The sequence below is a fragment of the Pseudopipra pipra genome, chromosome 3, assembly GCF_036250125.1.
Source record: "Pseudopipra pipra isolate bDixPip1 chromosome 3, bDixPip1.hap1, whole genome shotgun sequence".
Classification (NCBI taxonomy): domain Eukaryota; kingdom Metazoa; phylum Chordata; class Aves; order Passeriformes; family Pipridae; genus Pseudopipra; species Pseudopipra pipra.
In genome coordinates this window covers 27,360,080-27,385,126 of record NC_087551.1, presented here as the reverse complement: position 1 = coordinate 27,385,126, position 25,047 = coordinate 27,360,080, and the positions used below count along the sequence as shown (strand labels likewise).

The 25,047-nt window shown below is 42.3% G+C and overlaps 2 protein-coding genes across 6 annotated transcripts in view; one reads left to right on the top strand and one right to left on the bottom strand.

Moving 5' to 3' along the window:
- The window catches only part of PRKCE (protein kinase C epsilon), a 287,720-nt gene extending 284,277 nt beyond the window's left edge, over positions 1-3,443 (bottom strand). For both annotated transcript variants that reach the window (XM_064648402.1, XM_064648403.1), the window contains exon 1: positions 2,447-3,443. In XM_064648402.1, the coding sequence (XP_064504472.1) occupies positions 2,447-2,794 (348 nt within the window). In that variant the 5' untranslated portion in view covers positions 2,795-3,443. The remainder of the gene's footprint in view (positions 1-2,446) is intronic.
- A 20,586-nt stretch (positions 3,444-24,029) lies between these two features.
- SRBD1 (S1 RNA binding domain 1) overlaps positions 24,030-25,047 on the top strand; it is a 123,944-nt gene continuing 122,926 nt past the window's right edge. For 3 of the 4 annotated variants that reach the window (XM_064648397.1, XM_064648401.1, XM_064648399.1), the window contains exon 1: positions 24,030-24,145. The gene's annotated coding sequence lies outside the window, so the exon portion shown is untranslated. Of the gene's footprint in view, positions 24,146-24,261; positions 24,406-25,047 lie in introns of those variants that run through there. The other variant, XM_064648398.1, reaches the window with a different exon arrangement.

Sequence of the window (25,047 nt, the reverse complement as noted above, 5' to 3'; positions counted from 1 at the left end):
TTCAGAAAGAATACTACTAAAATATCTGCCTTAAATGCCAAGAGTGAAACGAAGGAAGTAGTCCTCTTATTAAACAGAAAAAACTGATTGTATCGTACCAGCAGATCTTAGTCTAACATTGGATTAGGCCACGTGCATTTTCCTTGTACTGTGAAACCCATTCACTTCGCAGACAACTCCTTTTTCAGGTTTTAATATAGACTCCAGACACTGATGAAGATACCAATAAATCTATTTACTTCAGTATGGACTCTATAGAGATATCATGGCCACAGGCCTTATTTTAACTCAATGAAATCAGACCAAAAACCAGTGCAATTTTGTAAGAGTCAGTTCTCTGAAGGTCCTTATCTATTAACAATTCAATAAACACACTCAGTATTACAATTACGGTGACACACACAGTAAACAGGAAGATTTTGGAAAGGATAAAACACAGTCCTATAAATACTTACCATCCCACCTATTCTAACTGTGATACAGGGAGGATGGTATATGCTGTCTGCTGTACGTACCACATAAACCCAATCCTAACTAGGAGGATTTACAGCACAAAACAAGGTGATGCTTCAGAACCTGCATTATATTGAGCTGACTAGTTATGATCCACTGCCATGTCCTCAATTCTGTCACATCAACAGACAACAAGCGTAGTCCCTCCCTTGTCTCCTCCCACCCACTGAATGCTGGACAGCAATGAATCCTGGTGCAATAAAACACAGCATTTATCCAATTCAGCTATGTAGTTCCTCACAGGTAATGTTTACAATGGGCCTCAACGTGTTAAATTCCACTATTTATCTAGACAACGTGTTCAGATGTTTGAATTCACCTTAGATAGCAGACCCAGATGCACCCCAGCACACCGGTCAGACCGAAATTCAAACTTGGCATCTGGAACCTGCAAGGTCCTTCCAGATTTGGAGACAAACTCACAACATGTGCCATGCACAAAAAGAAATACAAAATTATTCTTCTGTCACTAGAAATCTGTGATGATGTCCTCATCCCACTGGTCTCAAAGATGAAATCTCACTTCATTTCAGGTGAGCTCAAACTTGATTATCATTCAATCCAGGTAAAAGACATCTGCAATACTGCTGCATTTGTCTTTTCCTGATATAGCTCTTTTTCCTCTGTCTATCACCCGCTTTTACCATCTGAGCTTACTACTGCCCAGCTTTTACAGCATCAGAATAATCTAGATCCTAATTATCAAAAGGCAGCAAAAGGCAGCAAAACTGAAAAATATTTTAAAGTTGTAAACACAAAAGTTTTAACAGCGAAGTTAATCACCTTCCAATCAGCAAAAATAGAGTCTAACTCTTTTCATGCCTTTCCATCATCCTGCCATCTCTTTATACCACTGCATTCAGTAAAGAAGCCCCAAAGAATACATGAAACTCAGAGCTATTAACTCTCAGTATTTTTACTTTGGTCCTGGGTTCTTTGTCTGTTTGATGAAAAAATACTGCCCTGACTAGTATCACTGACCATGAAACATAAATACATAAAAGATGAGCATATATAATTTCAGAAGGCTGGTCAAAGCAGGGCACGCTGAGACGACAGCTACTATTGTTTTATTATACACTTCTTTTAAAGGATATACCATTTAACTGTTCAACTGCAGAAATGCAAAATGTGCATATTCACGTTTCCTGTTTCTTTATTGTTTGGTTGTGTTTTCCCTGTTAAATCACACTACCTGAGTATGTCAGACCAAGGGTTTTCCAGCTTTTTTGTACTCTCACTGAGGCACACTAGCCTCTGGATCTTTAAAATGCTGTAGAAGCTGTTAAGACACATTGTGTACACAGACAACAGAATTCATCTAGTTGGGCCTAAATTCCATCAGGACCCTTTTATCAGTCTTGGGCATTTGAAGAAGCATTGCGTTAGATCTGTGCATAAAGGTGTCGATCATCTGGGGGAAGGAAGGAGGAGCATCAGTGTTGATGCAGTGAGCTCTCAAGTGACACGAAGACCCTGAAGTGTCTCATATCAGAGGTCAGGTCTGGATTTTTAAGGCTCATCATTGCCAGGCTAACCAACAGCGTTTATCTTGAAATGATGAAACTCATCCCAGTGCTGGATCTGGGTTTTGTGGTTATGTTCTATATGGATGCATTTGGTTGGGGTTTTTCGGACACAATAAGACAACTAGATTTGTATTTATATAACATAATTTCAGAAACTGAAGTGGTAATTACAAATCTCTTACTTAGATTCAGCATATTTCTTTTCCTGCCTCGCCTGTAGACCACATGCATTAGTTATACAGTAACCATGACTATCTCAGTATAACAAAGCATGGAAATAATGAAAAGCCTTCAGAGGCATTACATGCCCTTGGCAACCTAGCTCTGCAAGACAGATGTTGCATCCTTACCCGTGCCACTGAAAATCATATGTACATGTATGTATCCACAGCGCAAGCACTTACCCAGTCCTCGAAGTGACGGCTCCCGTTCTGCAGCAAGTCCTCAAACTGTATAGTGCAGTTAGCTACAAAATCGTCGTACCCGATGGGGGCATCATGGAAAACAGCCATCTCTATCTTCCTGCCATTACAAACGTCGGTGACAAATTCATCGTTCCAAGCAGGACTGTTGGTCTTTTGCTTGGTCGAGGTCTGCCCGATCCTGGAGTCGTCCACATTGAGGGCGATGTAAGGGTCCAGCAAAAAGGTCTGTGGCCTGGGACCCACTGCATGCCTCAGAGACCACGCTGTGGGTTTCAGATTCACCGCCTCGCAGATCTTGATTTTCAGCAAGCCATTGAAAACCACCATGGCTGGATGGCTGCACTTTTCCCGGGATCAAACACTCACTCAACGCACTCGCACCGAGAGGGAGGGAGAGAGGTCTCGCCAATAAATAAGAGGGCAGGTCTGGGAGTGGGGGAGCAGGGTACGGTGCGGGTCTCTTCGCCTGGCTGCTGCTGTTACCTTTGATTATTTAGCCTTTGCTCTTGCGACACCCAGTGAATACATTTATTTTCTTGCCCGTGTTTCTAACGGAAAACAAGGGAGGGGGGCCGCCGGGGAGGGGGAGGCGGCCGCGGCTGCAGGCACCCCCGAATGCAATCAAAACCCAAGCATAATCAATCCGTGGGGTAAGCAAGAGCCTTCTCCCTTCACCCAGACCATAATCCTGGATCAGTTCTTGCAGAGGAAGCAGAGCCGCGATCCCGGGCTCCCGCACACGCCAGTCCTGCCCGTGCGCCGCACAACAATACACACGCACGCATACACACGCACAGACACACAGACACACACACACTCACACGGATCAGAAACACCGGCCGACCCACCAGCCCTGCCTACTGCACAGCCTCCGCTCAGCAAACATCCACCCAGGGACCTTCCATCCGCGCCGCCGCCCGCAGCCGCCCGTCCTGCGTCGCCGCCGCCTTCTGCTCCGCCGCCGCCAAGGCCGAGGACCCAGCGGAGCGACCCCCGCGCATGGGGGGCGCCGGCAGCGGAGCGGAGCGGCCCGCGCGGGTCTCGGCGGGCTCCGGCTGGGCGGCCGCCGCCCTGGCGATGGGCAGAGCCGCCACCGCCTCCCTCCCGCCTCCCGCCGGCCGCCCCCCGCCCGCCGCCTCCCCTCGGCCGCCGACGGCCGCCTCCCTCCGCGCAGCCCCCGCCCGCTGCCGGTGCCGCTCCGCCGCTCGCTCCAGCGCAGGAAATGCGCAAAAGACGTCAGTGTGTGTGTGTGTATGTGGGGCGAGTGTGCGGCGGCGGCAGCCCCGGCCGTGCGGGTGTGTGCGAGTGTAGAAAGTTTTGCCTGTTGGGGGAGCAGCGCGGCCGCCGCCAGCCGGGAACGGCGGCGGAGGTCGCGCTCCCCGCGCCGGGCTCGCCGCTCCTCCGCACCCGCCGGGCGGCTTTCCGCTGGGGCCACTGCCTGCCCTGGCCCCGCTCCTCCTCCTCACGGGGTAAAGTGGTGAATTGAACCAAGCGTGGAGGAAACACTCTCGGAACGCCTTTATTAACGTGCTTGACCACCGAGGTCCTGGCCGGACCGGGCGCTTCTGGCGGAAGCCCCTCGCCCTTCTCCCCGTAATCCCCGGGACCCCTCTGCCGGCGCCTGACGGGCAACGACGCGCCCGGCCCTGCCCCGCCACCCCACAGCGCCGAGACCCTGCCCGCGTCTCCCCCACCCCCGCCCGCTGCGGCGGCGGCGGCAGAGACACCGCTACGTCAGCGGGGGCCGGGCCGGGCCGGAGGAAGAGTTTCCCCGCGGTGTGCGAGCGCCGGGAAGTGCCGTCCGCCGCCAGGGGAAGCGGCCTCCCGGGGCCTGGCCCCGCCCGGCCCGGCCCGTGGCCGCCCTTCCCCCGGCCGGGAGGCGCTGCCTGGGTTGGGACAGAAACTCCCTGTTGCCCGCCCATGCCCCCGCGGCGGTGGGTCACTGCCAGCCCCTTTGTTCGCTGCGGATCACCTGGCCCGTGCCTGCCGCACCTCAAAGCCCGGCGCCTCCGAACTGCTCCGAGCTGGCGCTGAGCGGGACACCGCGGGCGGGCGGTGGCCACTGCCCTGCAAGAGCACTGAAAGTGGGGGGGGGGGGGAAAACCCTTCTGAAAGAGTGAAAGGTTGCACGTACTGTGTTCTTGAACGTTATCTGAAATATGAAATATTTCAGCAGTTGTCATCACCGTGGTACCGAATATCGTATGAAATAACCGGGAAGCTATATGTAGCCTGACTTTCTCCTCATCAGAGCAAACGTACTCGGGATCGAGATGGTTTCCCATGGTGAAAATTATTACTGCCTTAGTTATTTTTAGCTACTGATTTTGCCCTTTTTTTTAGTTGAGAAAGTCACCAGAAAATGGATGGACATTGCCCTTTGATGGGATTTGAATTTGCTGTAATACCATAAGAGAAAGGGTCAGTCCTGGCACTCAGGAGGGCAGTTGGGGTTCTTTGAAGATTCAGGCAATGTAGAAAGAAGCTCAATTGCCTGGATCCAGTTGAATAAGTACATAAAAAATGAGCACCCAGTCCTTGATCTGGACCCGATATTCCTGACTGGAGAGGAAAGAACAGATAATTATGGATTTCTGCAGGCAGTGGCTCAGGAGGCAGGTGTTATATTTGGAGCTAATGAAACAACTCCAGTATCTGTGCTTCCAGAGCAGTTTCCAGATAGGAGATACTGTACTAATGAAACCTAAGGGTCACGAGAGCATTCGCATTAATGGAAGACAGACTTTCTGGTGCCTGTTGCCACTTAGTCTACTAGTCAAAATAGAAGTACAGTAAAATCTCCATGTTCATTATCATCCTGACAATCTCCAAGCAGAATCGTTTGATACAAAGCTGTGGTATGGAGCCAATTATGGGAAATGTCTTCCTTCGCAATTCAGCCTTTCCTAGGCTCACAGCCACCGTGACACATCTATCACATCATTTCTGAAAAGGACCATAGTCACAGGCCCCACCAGAAATACAAGAAGCACCTGCTCCTTTCCTCCTACCCCCATGAACAACCTAATGCATATAATAGTATGTATTAAGCTGTCTTACATTTAGTGTGTCAGAAAGAACACTATATATCAATCTTTCATCTGGATGTGTTTGTGTTGTTTCTCAATAACAGCAATGTAAACGATATGCTCCATTTCCTTAGATATTTATTGGAAAACATAAAATCCAAGCTGATATACTGCTTAATTTTTTCTGTTTATTTTTAAAGAGGTCTGCAACTGCATGTATTTCGTATGCCTAAGGTAGGTAAACAGAGTCTCCATGGTGAGTTTAATGATCTAGCATCTCTGTGAGATCACACGTGCATATTATGAAAGTCTGAATACAGACAATATTAACACAGCATACAAAATAATATAAATAAGCCATTTGGCTAATTACATGTACAATCTACTGCATACATAGCTAGGCCCTGATATCTAATTCAAGCCATCTGTACTTTTCCATGCACTGAATCAAGCTAAGGTTTGTTTTCGCAAATCATTGCTTCTAAGAGTAAATGTCTGCCAGCATGAATAAGGACTTACAACCTCATTTAGGATCAAACAGCTCCAGCCTTACATTACTTAGGAAAATACAAATACCTTGTACTGTTTTAATTTATTTTTAGATTTTTTTTTTTAATTATTCTGCGGGAAAGCATGTCTGTGTCAAGACTGAACTTTTGTCATTTAGGAGTTCTCAACTGAAGGACCCTGGAATAGTATTCCTAAAATCCAGTAACTCAGGTACACAGAGCAACATGACAATGCTTCCTGCAGAGTTCATCTAAAATATTGGCTCAATTGTCTCAAAATATCTAAGTAACAGACAGCAAAAAACATTGCAACTGTACGTACCATTTTTCACTTGAAAGGTTTTAAAATATTTGTTTGCTTGGGTTTTTTTCTGTTCTCTTGCTATGCATTTGGAAGGGTTCTGTTCTTTAAGAGTTGAAGAGCAAATGCTATTCCTTCTCTTTTTCACAGGGAGGCCAAGAGAGGAAGATACAGCACATGCAGTATTTCTCTGGCAGAAAGGCAGTAAGAAGCATTCCAGATGCATTTCTGTGCTCTGTTACAAAGGCTACAGCAGAATAGTAAACCATGGCCTGTAGTTTAATTACATTTTAGGTATTTTTCCCAGCTGTATTTTTTCTTAAAGGACGCAGAGTGCCTACAGGGTACCTAGATTCAGTACTGGTTAAGGAGATCTATCTGCTCCTCAGAAGTAACTTTTGCTGGTAGAAGCCCCCCTGCTCAGCACTCTTGAGACCAAACAACCTTTGCATCGGGCTGCTCACAACTTGTGCTGCTCAACTGTGGGAGCATCTGCGTGTTGGAGTTTGATTTTCTTTAGTGTTGCTTCAGTCCAACCTCTAACTTGACTGACAACTGTACTGTTACAGTGTCCTGTAAAGCTGTAAGGAAGAGACTACTGAGAGATCATAAAAGCACAGACTAATTGCATCAACTTCTGTTTGCATTCTTACTTTAGGAAAGAGATTACCTCAAACTGATAACGGATAACAACAGTGGCAACACAAGCACGCAGTCACCTGCACACAGCACCCTCCCAAGGCACGCTTTTACTCCTGCAAACCTCTCCCAGACGCGCCTGCCCTATTTCAGGTAGAGTGACAGTGGCCGCGACAGGGAGGGACGAGCAAGCCGCAGGCAGCCTGTTACCTCGAGACAGCCCCTGACCTTTCCCTGGCCTGTGCATCCTCAATAGCTCTGTGGAGAAACAGCACTATCTGGTGGAGAGAGGGTGTAAAGTCCTGCCAGGAGTCGCAATAAGCTTTATTCCATTATTGCAGCCACAATTAGCAACTCTTTTTGACGTGTTCTTGCTCAAGGCTTATAAATGGGTTGACTGGGTTTTCCAGAGGATTTATTTTTTTTTATAGTCCCGTTAGCAGAGGAGTACATCTGGCTGAGTTTTTGCAAAACTAATGCTTATATCAATTTTAAGCACTTTCCTGAAAAACTGCTCAAACCTTGGAGAAATGTCAGCAAATTTTCAGGCTTTTCCAAGTTCAGTAATATGAAAGAAGGAGAGGGGATTTTTTTGTTGTTTTATTTTTTAAAAGAGCATAATTTCTTAAAGTTATACCAAACAGATACATAATGAATAAAATCAGGCCTGCACACAGGAGAGATTTTCAGAAACAACTTCATGTAAAGAATTAAATAAAAAAAGCCAAACCCCACATTATAAACCCTGTGAAAATTGAGGAACTTTGACATGAATATGTTCCAAACATCATATATGTGAAGATGTTCACGAGTATATCCACTGAATTCCTTTGAATTTAATGGATATACTTGTGTAGCAATAGTTGAGTGTTAGTGGAATCAGTCCCTTCCTGGCAAGAAATCAAAGATTGCTGTCAAATGCTGACTATCTTTGAAAGTCAAATTATTATTTAGATATCTAATTTTGGAGGCACAGTTATGAAAAAAGCATCCTCAAGAGCATTTTCACTCCTGTCATGCTGCAAATGATCTTTAAGGGTATACCAATAGCTAATTCATTTTTTCTAAAGATAAAGAAAAATCCCAGTCTCACTGGGCTTGGTCCAACCTCCAACTCCGTTCCAAGGTTTCCTTTCTGTCCAGCCAATTTCCTACTAATTTATTCTTCACTCAAAAAGCATGTACCTGAGGAAGTTACTTAAGGCACTCCCAATGTTCTCTGTGAAATGTCTCAGCACAAGAGATCTTGTCAATGTGTGATTAATTAGCTCTCCAACTCTTGCTAGTGTAATTATACTTTTGGTACTCTTCCCAACCTCTTTTAAAAGAACATACTAAACACTAGCTCAATGTGTTAGCTTTCACTGGGAATAAATCTCTCAGAGTACATCTGCATGGATTTGCAGCTTTAAGGTACCTGATTCTGGCAGGCACAGGGATATGGTGACTCCAATGCAGTGTCTACCAGCCAGCCTGTTTTCAGGTATGCACCTGGTTTGCTAACCAAGATTGAAAACCATGATATCATACCTTCCTAGCAGTTCTTATCTGAGCTAGATAGATCACAGCTAGTTTAAGCATATCTGCATGGGCTACAAAAACATACCACCAGTTGCAGAACATATGCTTAGGTCACTTCTAAGCTAGAGATTTCTGGCTGTTAGGCAGGGCTGTAGAGCAGTATGATCCCAGACAAACACATCTGTGCCAGGGACTCTCACCACTGTCAGGTTTTTTATTTAATATTTTATTGCTTGTGGATGGCGATTTTATTTTATTGATATAAAAAGCTTTAGCACTGTATGTCTCTCTGGTAAAATACACCAGTACTTCTATAGTGGATACATATCCTGAATATGAAAATAGGCTTCCACTTGGTCTTGCCCATGTCTCCTCTCTGCCTTCACATGAGTACGCTGGCAGCATTCACTGTGGGTTTGCCATTTGCAGGATTGTTGCTATTCTATATGTGGAGTTGCTGGAGAAACTTGTGAAGGGTAAAACCCAGCTCTGATGTGTCCTTGGTTTATCAGCCCTCATTTTGAGAATTTACAACAGTTTTCTGGGGCAGGGAAACTTGGAGTTACCTGGCATTGCTCAGGACTATAGAAGGAGTCCACTGATATTCAGACTCAATGGTTAGATTATCCTTGCTGGAAGCAATTTTGGGACAGAGTGACAAGGAAAGAATTCTGGAACAGATCAGGATGTAAGAGAGAACCCCTTTCCCTAGATCAGCCTCTCCACGAACTCTGGGCGAGCCTTGGAAGATTTTTTTTCCTGAGAGTACTGTTCACTCTCTTCATCAGGACCAGAAGAGGACAGGAACATGAAGGTCAGTCTTGCCTTTCCAGGCTGTTGCTTTCTTGAATAGCATGCAGAAAAAAACCCCCCCAGTATGTATGCTGCTTGAGTGCATTATTTTGTATTGCATCAAAAACCAAACAAGGACAGGTACTTTTCCTTCCTTCCTTCTCTACCACATAAGCAATTTCAGGCAAGAAGCAAGTGTAGTCTAATTCTTAATGTGATTCCTTTCATGACAGGAAAGCTGGTCCTTGGGTTGTCACAGACCCACAGACTGTATTTTGGGGTCAGTTGTCAATTATCCATACTCCTGTTAGCTTTTGCTGTTTTTCTTTCTTTCCATAGAGTACCAAAGTATCGTTGCTTCTGAAAACTGTTCTTAATTTGAGGTGGACTTCCCTAAAAGAAACTCTGAGGGATCTGAATGCGTTTGTATCCAGGAAACAGAATTGGCTCTCTGCTTTCTCATACACTGCAGGAGTGCAAGCCATACAACATACAGCAGGATACAGCATCCAGAAGAACAGGCTAGAAGAGCTTACTGTTCTGCTGATCTATTTAGTATGAGAACACCACAAGAAATTTGAAAAAGCATAAGGGAAACTCCAAGTCTGGACAACTTGCTATTTACAGGCCTGGCCATCACTGGATGTAGTAAGGCTACAGAGAAGATTGGCAGTATGTATGCACTTTATTGAAGCATTGCTAGGATTCGTCCTACTGTCTTACCCAGGATTTGAAGCATCTGTCACTAATATATGTGATATTCCAAGGCAAACTCATTTCACGGTTGATAAGTTGCAGTGGAGTAATAAGTATGCTCAAGGTGTAACTATTGTTACCAGCTTCTGCTAATTTTTTTTGATGATTTTAAATTATGCATCAGTTCAGTAGTATCAATGGAATGTAAAAAGAACAGGCTTTTCAGAAGTAGGTATTATCACAACTTCACAATGTAGATGAATGAGAAAGAGAATGATTAAAGGGCTACATTTTGGGAGTGCCCCTGAATTTTGAGTGCTTTAATTGTAAAATATCTGACTAGAGATATTTTGGGTATCTCAAGTTAAGTGGACAGTTTTGAGAATTTATTCTTTATCACTCGCTTAAAGTCATTAAAAGAGTCATTAATAAAACTGGTATCTTGTTATTCCTACAGCTTTCCTCTAGCCTTTTCTCACGATAGTATTTAAGTAGTGAAACATTTTAAAACTGATAAACTAAGGCAGAATAAAGGTGTGATGTAACAATTTACAGTATTTGCAGTATTGCTACTCAGGACATGTAGGACGTGCTGAGCTGTATTTTTTACTGGCTTCATTGATAAGTTACAATGATGGCCAAAGCTCAAAAAGGCATGTTTGTGAATAACACTATACAATCTGAAATGTCAGGATTCAGGACTCTTCAGTAGACTTATTCCTGCACATGTCTTTGGAGAACTGAAATGTAGTACACAGCTACACAAGTATTGATATTTATGTCTCTGAAGTTGCAAAAGCCTAGTTTCATTTTCTAGTATAAGTGGCAGTTTTCAACTTTTTAAAGACACGGATAGTCCAGAAATGGTTGTTGCTCCAACATACTTCTCATAAGGGAAGGAAGGGAGTCAATGCTGGGTGAAACCTTTGAGGTGTGGACTGACAGAGATGGCTTTCCCACGAGCTGATCCCTAATGGGCCTCTATTGGCAAACACAGAATAGAAAACAGTCGACCACTAAACTGCCATGACTCACTCATGACTTTAAAGTTCACAAACAGAATAAAGGCACAAAAGCTTAGCAGGTCATAATTACTCCTCCACAGTTTATTTTACTTTTCTTTCTCCTTTTAATGTTTGTGGGTGTGGTTCTAAGTCTGTAGTACTCCATTTTTCTTCTGCATTTACATGCCTAAAACATATCCACCTCACTATATTTCCAGCTAAGTGCTTCATCTCTTTTTCTTAGTCCTTTCTGTTCCAGGTTGTAGAAGCTCTCAATAATGCAAAGAATGTCTTCAGTGTAATTTCAGTTTCTTCTAACACAGCACAAGAGGGGCAGAAAGCAAAAGATGTGATTCCACGAAGCAGAACACTTGCAGCAAGACAGGGCATGATCCACTACCATTACATACAGGTAATATATATGAGCCTGAGCAAAGCACAACGTGTCTGAATCAGTGCTACATAATTAGTAATTATACCTCTGTAACCTCATAGCTATCTACAAAACTTTCACACACCTATCCTCAAAGCACCCTCTTCACTTTCATACTTTTATTTTAGGATATGATAGCTATTCTATATAGGCAAAGAAAAATCATATTTTATCTGACTGGAAAACAGGTTTTCTTCCTCATGCAAATCAAAGAAAACAACAGGTGTTTTGTTTTAATTTTATCTAGATAAATTCAAAAATGCCTCTAAATTTATCTATGTTTAGCAAATAACTTTTTAAAGATATCTTTTATCATAAATATTTCTGCTTTTGGACATATCAGGTAATTTTGGGCAAAAAAGAAAGTACTATAGACTACAAATTTTCAGTATCTGAAACCAATCTAGTTGTCAACTGAAAATAATCCGTCATAGAATTTAAAGTTTTCATATGAAAACCAGTTTGTTGGGTTATTGGGTTTGGGGGTTTTTCTGTTTGGTTGTTTGGTTTTTTAACTGTTTTTAAGGAAAGCAGACACTCCAAAAGAAATTTGTGAGAATTGACTGCCTTCATCTAAGTCTCATAAGATTACAGTTATTTTCTGTTATCTGAATTTAAATAAACTAATAGAGGTATAGTTGCCCTGATGGTGCTCTTGTAAAGTCAAATAGGTAACCAATCCAAAGGAATCAAATGTAGGGCTGCCAACTCTTAATAAATCCAAGATAGGACAAGTTATAAGAGGGTTTTTTTCCAGGTAGTCTCAATGTTAATTAAAAAGTTAAAATTAGATTAGTTACAGTGCCTCTTTGAAAAAAAAATATTAATGAAACCATGGCAGGATTTTTTTGTTAGTTTTGATCATAATTGTCAAAATAATTTGATAAAGATATATATCATAATTATAAGGACATGGCATTTTTCTGAAGTATTATTCAAGAAAAATGTTTCCCATCTCTAGTATTAATATAATTGAAGGAGTCTCTTGAGAGATTTTCAATATCCAGGGTTTTAACATTCTATCTGAGTCTGGGAAATCCAGTATCCTTCACCCATCCCTAGGGGAAGAGAAAGGGATTCACTGCATCTAGAGATCTAGGTGTGATGCTTAAAAAAGCAGCATAGAGAAAATACTAATTTTTCTGCTTTTGAATAACTCTACTATTTTTGTAGATATCACAGTCCCTATACCTTCATTTTTCATAAAATAAATAGTTAAAAGTATATATTTATTCATATAATGTAGTACATCATTGCTTCAGTTTTGTTTTCCACCATTTGTTTGTTTCAAGCTGTTTGTTTATATTGACATTGATATATCTTTGTATCCTTTTCAAAGTAATAAGATTTCTGTTTTGTGCCTTTGTGCTCCAGTTTGTGTTTGAATTTTTTTACACTAGATTTAGCCTGGGGAGAAATGTTGCCACTTTATTTATTAGGACAAACTCATATTTATAAATTAAAGGAGCAGTTCCTTTATGTACCTCTTCCTTCAACATATGGAATTCTCTTACACATGCTCCAAAAGAGAGAAAGCTGCAATCTGCAGTAAGGAATCTTAAGGGAGAGAGGAAGGAAAGGGAGATTAGCAATTAGGTTAAAAACTGTAATAAGATCTTATAACTAACAAGTATTTATTATCAAAAAAACCCAGCTATTATCCAGTATAATCAAAGTAATTTAATCTCTAATTCTAGTACATTTTTCATACCTTGTGCCAATGTATTCGTAACTTTACAAAATACTTATTTTTTGACTCAAACTTTTCTAGTTTTGCCTAATTTTTTTTTATATAAAAGTTTGGGTAATATAATTCCAAACATTTCTAAATTATGTGTGGATTAATAGCATAACCTTTTTCAGACATTTCAGTAGCATATTTTATGCCTGAATATTTCAATAATGTCAGAGGACAGAAACATCACATCTGGTTTGTTTTGGGGTGGTTTTTCTTTTTAGTTTGTGTGATCTAAGAAATGATAAGCCTGGAAAAATTAGTTTATTTATTTAAAGTTTTGAGTTTAAAATGAGTTTTCCTCAAGAAAACTTTGTCTAGGTCTCTTTTTCTTCTATCTCTAAAAGGATAGAAGCTGACAGTTTCAAACACACTAAGATACCTAAATGTTAAAGTTCTGGTGTCTAAGGATGATGATGCCAAGATCATGAGGCAAAGCTCCCATTTTACTTAGCATTTGTAAAGCTACAGCACTGTACTGAGATACAATGGATTCAAATACTTACCTATATTATGTATTTTGGGAAAAAGTTCAGATGTCTTCTGCTGATTCAGAAATTTATCTGATGATTGGATCCACATGAGTATCTATCAGGAAAACAGACAAGCAGAAATGAGAGGCAGTTCAAATATTTCAAGTCTGGCTTTGAGTAAAAAAAACCACTGAATCTTACCTCATCCATCAGGTCATTAATGGAACAGTTCAGGTCTTTCACTGAAACCTAATACTCCTTACTTTGAGAATACAAGTCCACTGATGAGAGACAGCATTCAGAAGAGTGTTTGAAGTTGGCAGGCTGTGACATGTTGCCACTCGCCTCTTTCCATAAGGACAGTGCATCACCATGTGGAAAATAAAATGTGGATGGTTTTCTCTTTCTTTATTATTAGTGGATTACATGAAGTGGATGATAACATATTTATTGCAAGCTGTCTGAAATACCCTTTATAGAGATTCTTTTCCCAGCTTAGCAGGTGAGCGCTTATTTACCTCAGGAGACAACCTGTATTCCTATCACAGCTGTTCAGAAGCCATGAGGCTATGCAGTGAAACATATGTTCAGGTTAAAAATGCATCTGTAACTTCAGCAAAGTGCTTCAGATTTAGAAAGGACATGTGCATATAACATTGTCTGAACTGGTTCTCCATTTGACATAAGCGAGTTTAGGGAGCTTCAGCTGAAGATAGCAGAGACTAAGCAGCAGTCAGTTATTCTGCTGGAAAGGCACAAATGCTCCATCCTCAATACATGGGAAATACAAGATTGATTTACACTGCATGAGTGAAGTATACACGTTCCTGGGAATTGTCCTGGGTAGGCCTGTTCTCTAGATTTGTCCTTCAAACAGCTGTTTGGTTTTGGTTTTTTATAGAGTCAGCTAGGTTGGAAAAGACCTCTGAGATCATCGAGTCCAACCCTTGATCCGCTACCACAGTGGTTACTAGACCATGGCACTAAGTGCCACATCCAGGCTCATCTTAAATACCTCCAGGGGCGGAGAATCTACCACTTCCCTGGGCACTTCCCATTCCAATGCCTGATTACCCTCTCTGTAAAGAATTTCTTCCTAACATCCAACCTAAATCTCCCCTGGCAGAGCTTAAGACCATGCCCTCTTGTCTTACTGATAGCTGCCTGGGAGAAGAGACCAACCCCCACCTGGCTACAACCTCCTTTCAGGGAGCTGTAGAGAGTGATGAGGTCTCCCCTGAGCCTCCTCTTCTCCAGGCTGAACAACCCCAGCTCCCTCAGCCTCTCCTCACAGGACTTGTGCTCAAGTCCCTTCACCAGCCTTGTTGCTCTTCTCTGGACCTGCTCCAGCACCTCAATATCCTTCCTGAACTGAGGGGCCCAGAACTGGACACAGTACTCAAGGTGTGGCCTCACCAGCACTGAGTACAGGGGAAGAATCACTTCCCTGGACCTGTTGGCTGTTCAACATACCTGCCCATATCCTGCTTTACAAGACAGCGTCCCGAAGCTTTCTTAGGAGGGCAAACCAATATTTATTTGGTTCTATGGAAGGCGCTTCCAAACTCGACATGAAACTCACTCAGTACCTCCTTTAATGGGCTAAGCACTGGGACCTGCATCTTTGTGTTTCCCTTTCAACATTCCAATTCCATTTTTTTCACAAGACACCTTATGGAAAAATGTTTCTCAAACTGGGCAAAAGAGTTCCAGCTAGGTACACAAGGGGGGAGTAGTGGGAGTACTCTTTGATATCCTGGGTATGACTGAGATAGTTTTGTGACACTGGGTTATTGCCCGTCAACAGCATTTATTTCTGTTGCAGAAGCAACGCTGCTGAAGAATGGGTTGTTGCTTGATGTCGTTTTGTTTGACAACAAGTTGAGAACACAAATATCTCCATTTTTGGGGGAGCTGATGTTGAATTGCTGCAAACATTAAAATACAAAGAGACAAAACAAACAAGTTAATACAATTTTGTTTCCCATAGCGATTCTTTCTTGTTATCTGCTTTCTTGTCACACTACTGTCAGGTCTAATAACAGGCGTCAACTTCTACTCTGAATTATCTTCAGAATTTGTCTTGCGGATCTTTTCCACGGTGAAATCTTCAATCACAGCCTGTCCAAGATATAATGGAGCATCAGCCTGCTTTTTCAGTTATGACAGATGTATTCCGGCACCGCTCCTATTCATTCAGAATCTTGTAAGGATTTGTGTAGGTTTTTGCCTAAAACAACATACTGGTTGCTCTTATTTATCCCTGTTCACATAAACTCATGCTGTTGGTTTTCACTTTCAGGTTCCCACGCAGCCTGTCCCCACACTGCCTACAATGGCTCCTTCCTAACAAAATGTCAACACCCTTCTCTGATCGCTGACTCTTAGAAGAAGGAAAAACTCCTTTCTTATGTTTTAATTCAAGTACAGAAGAGTTTTTCCTACACTGTCCTTATGTCTAGTAGCTCCCTGAAGGCACCTGCCCATCTGCCCATTTGGCTTCAGGCTCAAAGCTCTCCTTTCCTGTGACACCTACAAATACAAGAAATACCAGTCTGCTTTTCTTCTGTCTATAGCTTGTCAGGATTTTGCTCCCTCACAGCAGCTCCCAGATCTTATGATATAGATGCAACAGTAAGGACCAAGTCAGCAAAAGGTATTTCATAGGAATAGAATTCTCTTCTTCTGAAAGGTCCACATACAAACCAGATTTGTCTAAATAATATCAGACTAGGAAATAAAAAAAGTAAGAGACTTTCAAACTCTTACATAGGTGCCTTCTATACTTCTCAGTTGTGAACTTGTTAAATCCCTACCAAAAAAAGGTTTAAAGGATGAACAGCAGGCTTTCTAGTTTTACCAGCAGTAGTGAGCAAAACCCCCATAGTTTCTGGGCAATAACTCTTCTCCTTCACTGAATGGCAGAGATCACTCTAAACCTACCTTCAAAGTATTTAAAGTGTCCCTTCCTATAGCAGCATGGTATTCAAGCTATTTAATATCACCTTCACTCTAAAAGGTTGATGACACATTTGTTAAAGTACATCACTTCTGATCTGATCTTCCATCAGTTCATCTATCTCACTTTTACTACCTACAACTGCCATTTGAAAGAGACTATTTTTAAATAGTCTCAAATTAATAAATATTGTCTAAAAAATACATCCAAACCCCCACGATCCCCTAAAGCCTGTATAAATCCTAACTGTAAAATAAGACTAACAAAAAATTGAATTGCAGTTTATTTGGTGAAATGACTAGTGAAAGGTGAAGTGGTCAGCTAAAATAAGAACTAAGCAGCTAATGGAAGAGTACTTTATTTAGGAATGTGAGGAAGTGTAATATGCTACACATATCCTAAATTAGGTCTTGAGGCACTGCAGAGCTATGACTGCAAAGTCATTGTGTGTATATGGGTGAGAGTCGGCAAATAGCTGTGATGGAAGCTCAAAGTTTCTCTTTAATCTTGTAATGTGTTCACTGGTATTTTATTTACAGAAGCAATTACTTCTGGCTATATATAGTTAGCTACTGTAATAGTTATTTTACAGAAATAGCAACCGAGTTTTATGTGTGAACATTCTCCATTCACTGGAATTTTTGGAACTTCTTGTCAGAGAATGAGTGACCTGTGATGCTGCAGGATGACTGAGACAAATAAAAGCAACCATTTTCTATGCCTGCTAGTACTATTAAAGCTGAGGTTGCCATATCACAGTTTCTTGAACCTAACAGCATTGGTTTAAATTCAGCAAAGCTGAGACATTACATATGTTTATGTTACTTCCAAAATTTTGGCCTGGTTACAAAATACTCTGCACACTTTGAACTGAACAGATATTGAGACTGAGTTTGCAAGACTGATGGTAGTTGTTTTAAAGAATGATTCCTAGGATTGCTAACAGAGCCATTTTCCAAGTATTTTTAACAAACCTGCAGACTGCCATGCTAGTGGAAATACTGACACATTACAACCACAAACCAAAATCAATCTTTAACTCCTCCTGGGGAAGGCAGAAGGGCTGGATCTAAAGGGAAAACGTGTCTCTCTCTGCAGCCAAGAGCTGCACCTTTCTCTCATCTAGGATCAGGTTAATCCATCTCCATCTGCAGCTCTGATGAAGACCATGGAATTTCAGTCAGCTGATAAAGGCCTTATATGACTCTTATTTTCATCTTTACGGTTGTATGGATTTGGCCACATACATAAAAGCCCTCTCTTGGATTTTAAAGCACTAGCTTGCTTTTGAAGATGACAAAAGAGAGTTAATAATGATTGAGAAAGACAGAATGTCTCTAAATGATAATCTGTATCAGGATATCTAGTACTATGACTACATTTTGACTGCATATAAATTTTCTTGTTTCAAAAATTATCTACAGGTTGTTTGGTCAGAATTGTTTATTTAAACTGTCATGCCAGTAACTGACCCACAGTGAACATGGCAGACATCAGATACTGTCTGTACACTGATAGGAACTGCTCAAAATTTTTCTGGCAGGAATATTCCTGTAAAATCTGAGATTCTTATCCATTCCCTTTATGTGCTAATGCCTGACCATATCATATCATAGTCATTGTTTATCCTCACAGAACGTTTTAGGAAATGTTATTAGTAGCCCATTTTAACAATGAGGAACTGAGGCACAGAAAGAGTCACTCATCGAAGGTCATACAGGACATCTGTAGCAGAGGAGGAAATTGAGTCTGAGATTCAGATTAATGTTCCCTAGAATGAAGCCCTTTTCATAGCTTGCTGAAAGCATTTGATCAATTTGTAAGCACTTAAGTTGCAATTTGAACAGACGGGAATAATGGGCACATTTTGAGGCCCCTCCACTTGCCAACATCATCTCCTCTTTTCAGAAGTGATGGATTCTGTCCCTGTGTAACAAGACACGTGGCCTGGTGAATATTGAAGGTCCTGACCTGGGTGCTTCTGCATGGTCAGCAGAGGAAACTGGAAACTGATTTGCCTTTGAGGCATCCTAGTCCTACATATAGAAAATTGATAGGCATATACCCCATATACCTATGAGGTAAAATAAAGAGGAAAAGTGCTTTTATGGGGATAATAATACAGGAATAATATGTTTTGATAGTTCAGTGGACTAACTTTGAGTGAAGTACTTTAGTTCTGATTCTCCCGAATGTGACTTTTCCCAGAAAACTCTTGCAGCCTAGAAAAACATTTTCCATCATCTTGAGCATGCTTATAGACAGAAATTAGACCTCTACAAAAGCAGAATTGCCCTCTATCAATCCCTAAGCCACCTTTGCTTCTGATTCTGAACAGACCTTCTCTTTGAAATAAATGCATGCAGTAACCCAGGAACAATAGTCTACACTTCAGTCTAAACATCCTTTTGTATCCCTTAGCTTCCTTCCAAGATGTTATGCTTTTTCCATTCCCTTATGTATAGACATATGAGCATGCAACAAAGCTTTGTGAGTAATTTTGCAAAACAGTTGCTGGATCGGCTGGGAGAAGAGCTACACTATCTTCTTTTCTGCAGATGGAGAGTTAACAGATCATGTATGGAATACCAACGAATTTTGAAGATGCTGGTATGGTTCTTTACATTTGCTCAAGGCATGTAATTTGTCTGTCCTTTCGTCCGTCCCAACAGGGAAATAATAAGGCTGTGAGGATAAATACTGGTGCTTTCTGGAGCAATTCAGAAGCTCTTCAAACACACTCTGACAACAGGTACTTCATCCTACACGTCCGTAGGGACTCTGCATCATAAAGACCCTGCATCGTCCATACACAAAGCACAGCTGCTGTAAACACATACAGAGCAATTGCACAGCAGTGATCAGTGGATTCGGTGGGTGTTGGACTAAGAAAGTTGGTTGCAGGATCTTCTTCCAAGTGGAACTTAGGTTCTGAGCATAGAGAACCCTCATTTTGAGAAAGCACCACAATCAATACTGTATGGGGCACTCACAGTCTGCAATGGTGAAGGTCACATTAGTTTTCTGGATAGGCAGGTCATAAGCTAGAGAGAGGATCTAGCTGTCTGACAGAAACAATGATGAGTGGAGAAAGTAACAGTGACCCGGAGTTTCCATTTACAAGTGCTTACTACCACACAAAATAAAAAATATTGGTGCTTTGCCCAGCTGACAAGTAGAAAATATAAATACAGTGCAAACTATTTCATGGCAGACCTCTGCTTCTGCTGATTGACAGTGTCAAATCAAATGGTTACTTAGTACAGATCACTCATATCACTGCTGGGCACACAAGTGTTTAGGAGTCAGAGGCACAGATGAGGATGCCATCACACTGTATTTTTTTGTACAAACAGAGGCAGTGAGATGGTCTCTTGCTCACAGATCTTTCAATTTAAATATAAGGTAGGAAGAAACAGAAGAAGATAAAACCAAATAGGTACTAAAAAAGCACTTTTATTGTCAAGATAGAAAGTAGACTCAACACTGGCCAAGTTCTTCTAGGCCTTGGAGGCAAAAACAAATTGAGGAGGCTTTGAAATAAGCCATTTCTTTTTTCTTTTCTTTTTTTTTTTTTCAGATACTCTTCAATCTTTATTATTTGCAAAAGGCTTTTTCTAGTTAATCGGGAAATTACTGCTTTTTATTCTGTGAGGCCATGCAGACAGGTGCAGACAGATACAAGCAAACTCTGCTCATGCTCGGAGCTGCCCAGACATACGCTAGCTTCTGTCTAGAAGATGTAGAGTCATGCTAATGTGGCAGCATGCCCAAACTAACATACCCTGCTTCTCAGCAGTGCTCATTAGCTTAGGTTCATGCAGTTATCTGCTTCTGGACTGGGGCCTTCCGGTGTCTGACAAGCTAAGTGCGCTGGCAGAGTTCTCCTGCCTCTCTGGCCTCCTTTATGTACACATACCTTTATGTCATTACACGTTGTCACTTTTTGTTGAGAAATGGACTGTTAAAAATCACTGACTCTCTTTTCCTAGTTGCACTCCTAAGGAAACTTTTGCCAGTCTACCAAGATGATGAAAACATACGAGAATCTCATGGTTCAGCTCACACCATCACCAAAGCAGCAGTAATGGCTGCAGAAGAAGCTAACTCACGAGCTGCCAAAGCGCCGAGGTGGGAAACAGGAGTATGGATTGCATTCTTTATGAAGCCTGAGTACAGACCATACAACCCTCAGCACGTTCCTGCAACGTGGCCAAGAACCAGGTTGCACTCTCATACCATAAGTAATCCAGCATCTGCCCCCAGTGGCAAATTTTTGGGAACACTGTGAAAGACTAGATTTCCTCCAGCTCCCAAAGAGGAGAGAGGAAGACCAGCAAATTGTCCCACCGGTTCATCTCCCTTCCTGACATTTCAGGTGGCATCAATTTTCCAAATACCAGAAAAAGAGACCACTGTTAGGACCCATAATCCATCTCCTAAACTAAATGACAAATTTGACTGGTTATATGTTGAATTATGTGTACTGTGGAAAAGACATAGGATTCAGTCCTCACTGGTAATATCAGATATGGGAAACTACACTCAATTTATCTTTTACCTGTCTATCAGATGTAGAAAATTGCACTCAGTAATATGAGAATGTTGCTGAGAATGCAATGTGAAGGACTCAGTGGGGAAAGGGACAATCCAGGTTACTCATCAGATTTTAATTCTGCCTCCTTGTGGTTATTTCACTAAGCTACTCTCACAATTTTCCATGGGATGTCTCCATTCATCAGTAAATATTTGCACAAGGGGCAGTATAAAGATTACACAAGGAGCTCTAAGCATGGCGCTTTTTTCTTGGTTTTGCAGCCTAAATAATACTCTTTAAACACAGCTTTAAAAAAACCAAACATATCAGGCACATATATTTTTACAATAACATTTATACTAACATATATATATGAGAAATTTTACTGTGGTTATACCCTGAGTCTCTTTTGCAAGCAAGTATACACTTATTTGGTCCAGTCTGCAGACTGCTAGGAAGCTGAAGCTGCAGCTCATGCATTCCATTAGCAGAGCCTGTTAGCTGAGGTTTACAGCTGCACTAGCTATGGCTACACAGCTTCTCCCCAGCACAGAGCACACGTGGATCTTTTTCTTGTAGGAGAGCACATACACAAACCTCCTGCTGAAGAATTTTTAAGCTGAGTTTGAGAAAGCATTCTATTCAGGGCAATACTGGAATAGGCTGACACTTAAGTCCTTCTGAAACCAGAGGGGTAATCTGTGTTTAAACTTAGTCCTATGCTTTAATCTGCTTTTTTACTATTTTGTTATCCTTAACAGAGATAAACATAAGCATGTGCTTTCCTGACTGGAGCATTGAAAACACTAACATGCAGCAGCTCAGACAGTGATTTACTGGTGTCAAGTCTAGCCCTTATCAAAGAACAATAACCTAAAGAACAAGCATTACATCTAGGAAATAAGACGCTGTTTTGCTTTGTAATTATATCATATTCCATTAGAAAGTAAATCCTATGCATGTAAGAGAGGAAAAGCCCTTGTATGATTCAAGTAATCTTACTGAAAACTATCCATATTAGGGAGTTTCAAATTTTATATATTTGAATTTACGTGTGGTTTCTTTTTTTGTGCTGAACTCTGAAATAATTGGGTAAATGCCTTTTTAAAGGTTTAGAGAAACGTCAGTCTTAATCTTTTTCAGCAGGGGTCACTATAAACAACTCTACAAAAAACGGCCACCATAGAATTCATATGCCAGGACAGAAAAATTACTGATTATAGATAAGGAATGGTGTCACTGTAGGCAAGCATGAGAAAGAAATCAAAACATTTATATATAGGTAATTTCTTTTAAATCAGTTGTACAAGCTTAGCCCATCCTTACAAGAACAGTGACCTAATTTCAAACTATTTATAGAAGAGAAATAAAGTTGACTGCATGATATGTACTTAGACATAGGAATTTTAATGCAGTACATCAAAGGAGTCAGATGACACAGGCAGTATTTTTATATTCTGTAAAAAGTTGCACTCTAAGTATTACAAAATAGCATCAGAACAAGTATTTAAATATGATTATTAAGATATTTATAGTCACAGTCTTTTGTCCTTAGATATATAGTGCACCGAGTTCCAATATTTATTTAAAGGTTGTTTTGGCACAAGAGTAGAATATGGTCTGAAATATAAAAAATCAGAACCTTATTTATTATAAAGGACAATGTTTTGTCTGAAAAACTGTCACGTTCTATTGTGAATTCATGTTTCCTAATATTACACGAAATTACCCTTTGCTCTGCTCTTACTAGGACAAAACTCTAAGTGAATCAGCTCCGAGCGTGCAAGCATTTACACACTTAATTACCTTTAAATATGTGAGAAGCCCTATTGAGGTCTGTGAGTCAGATCCTCAACTTGTGTAAATCACAGGCCCTATTTAAATCAACAGAGCTGTGACAGTTTATATCAGCTGAAGTTTTGGCACCAGAGATACAACCCCATGCTTAAAGACAAGTATGTGCAGAAGTCTCTCTCCGGGCCTCTGAAAACTAAAGAGGTCAGGTAAACTTCATGGAAAAAGAGAGACTGCATGGAACATTATTGTGTTTAAAGTCATTCCAGACTGCTAAATACACATTTATTATAACGTCAAGATGAAAAATTATGAATCATTTACGTTTATTGCACCTTAGTTACATTGAAGATGTTGCCTTTCCAAGGCTGGAGGACAGCTGGCTCATAGTTATGACCACAAGTTACAAATATTTATGATACGAAGCAGAAGACCTTTTAGGGTAATGGAAGCTTGAAAGACGGCTTTAATGTAACAGCCTACTTGCTCCACTGTTCTAGTGATGGCTCCAGAAACCAGCACCCATTAAACGCAAAGATATGGACTTCACAGGATCCTTGCTGAATGTGACTTAGTAGGTATGGATGAAAAAGATGCAGAGACTACAGGGAAATATAACCTTAGATGAAACTTTAAGGCAGGTGACTAACACTTGGATGCTTTTTCCAGCACTAGAGTGTGAAGGCTTATAAGGAAAGATAATGCAAGTTCTAGTGTGCATGGGTAAAAGAACATGAGCACCCTGTATATATTGGGATCTATGTGCTCTTACCTACTCCGGGGGCTGAAAGGGCATGTATTTATTTCTGTGTGTTCTGCAGTCACCTTTGATACAGTACCTCAGCGTCACACAACGATGATTTCTGCTTCCCAATACTTCTGTGGAAAAAAACCTGCTTTTTGGGTAGCAAAAGCCGTGGAAACGTTTCTAACGCCTTTCGAACTCCCGCCAACCAAGAACTGAACCCAGACATTCCGCACGGCCGCCCTTTGTCCTTGGTTTAAGTGAAAAGAGGCTGCCCCTTTCGCCCCGCGGATGTCGCCGCCCCCCCGGCCCCTCCCCGCCGCGCACCCCGGGCCCGGCCCCGCGCTGGGGGCGGTGCGAGGGCGGTGCCGCCCCCGCCCCCTCGGTCCCCGCTTCCTGCAGCGCGGCAGCGCCGCCGCTTCCTGCTCCTCCCCGTGGCGCGTCGGGCGGGAGAGTCCGCCATGGCCGCGCTGGCGGCCCTTTCAAACGCGGCAGCCGGCGGCAGCAGGGGGTAATGACTGGGGAAGGCTCCCGCTCCTCGCCGGGACGGGGCCGCGGGTGAGGCGGGGCGAGCAGCGGGGCTGCACTGGCCCCGGTGCTCTCCGTGCCACACCGCGCCTGCAGGAGAGGGGTTCGCTCTTGTCTCGCTTGTCTAGGTGGAAGCGAGCCTCTTCTTCTCCTGGGCCTCCGTCTGTGCTCCCGGCCTCGCCCCCAGGCCGGCGGGACAGGGGGGCATCGCCCTGCAGTGGTGCCCGACCCCGTTGCGAGGGGGTGAGCGGGATCGGGGCTGCGGGAGAGCGGGACACCCCCGGGTGGGCTGAGATGGGGGGGCTCGGGGTCCTCCTGCGCCCCCGTCTGGCCTGGGGCACGGAGGGGCTTGTGAGGTAGCTCACTGCGTGGTCCTGCCAGGCACCTGCCCTTCCCGGGCGGGGAAGGCGACGTTTAGCTCGGTTAGTCCTTCCTCTTGAATGATGCCAATAGACCCGAGGAAAGCAGGGTGTCGCCAGGGGAAGAGTAGGGTTTTCAAGTACATAGAAGTTTATTTTAAGCTCCATCACGTTTCTGGGCCAAAAAGCAGTGATTTGGGTGGTAGTGACTCACCAAGCAACAAACAAGTACATTACTCTCGACTCCCCTTTTGCCTCCTAGGCTCCAAAATGTGTATTTTGGTGTGATAAACTCTGCTGTGGCAGTCACCATGCAGAAGACATGCGCGTCTTCTGTGTCCCTTAGGAAGTGAAGACATCTCATTTAATTAAGCGTGATGGGAGTGTTACTGTATAGCTGGTGTGGTGGACTTGAGAAAAGGAGTAGTTGCACATAATGTAGCAGTCTGTTGCTGTATCAGAAGCAGTATCCCCCTGGTTTTGGATAATGTCTGTCTTCATAGTTGGTTTGAGATAAGTGGATTAA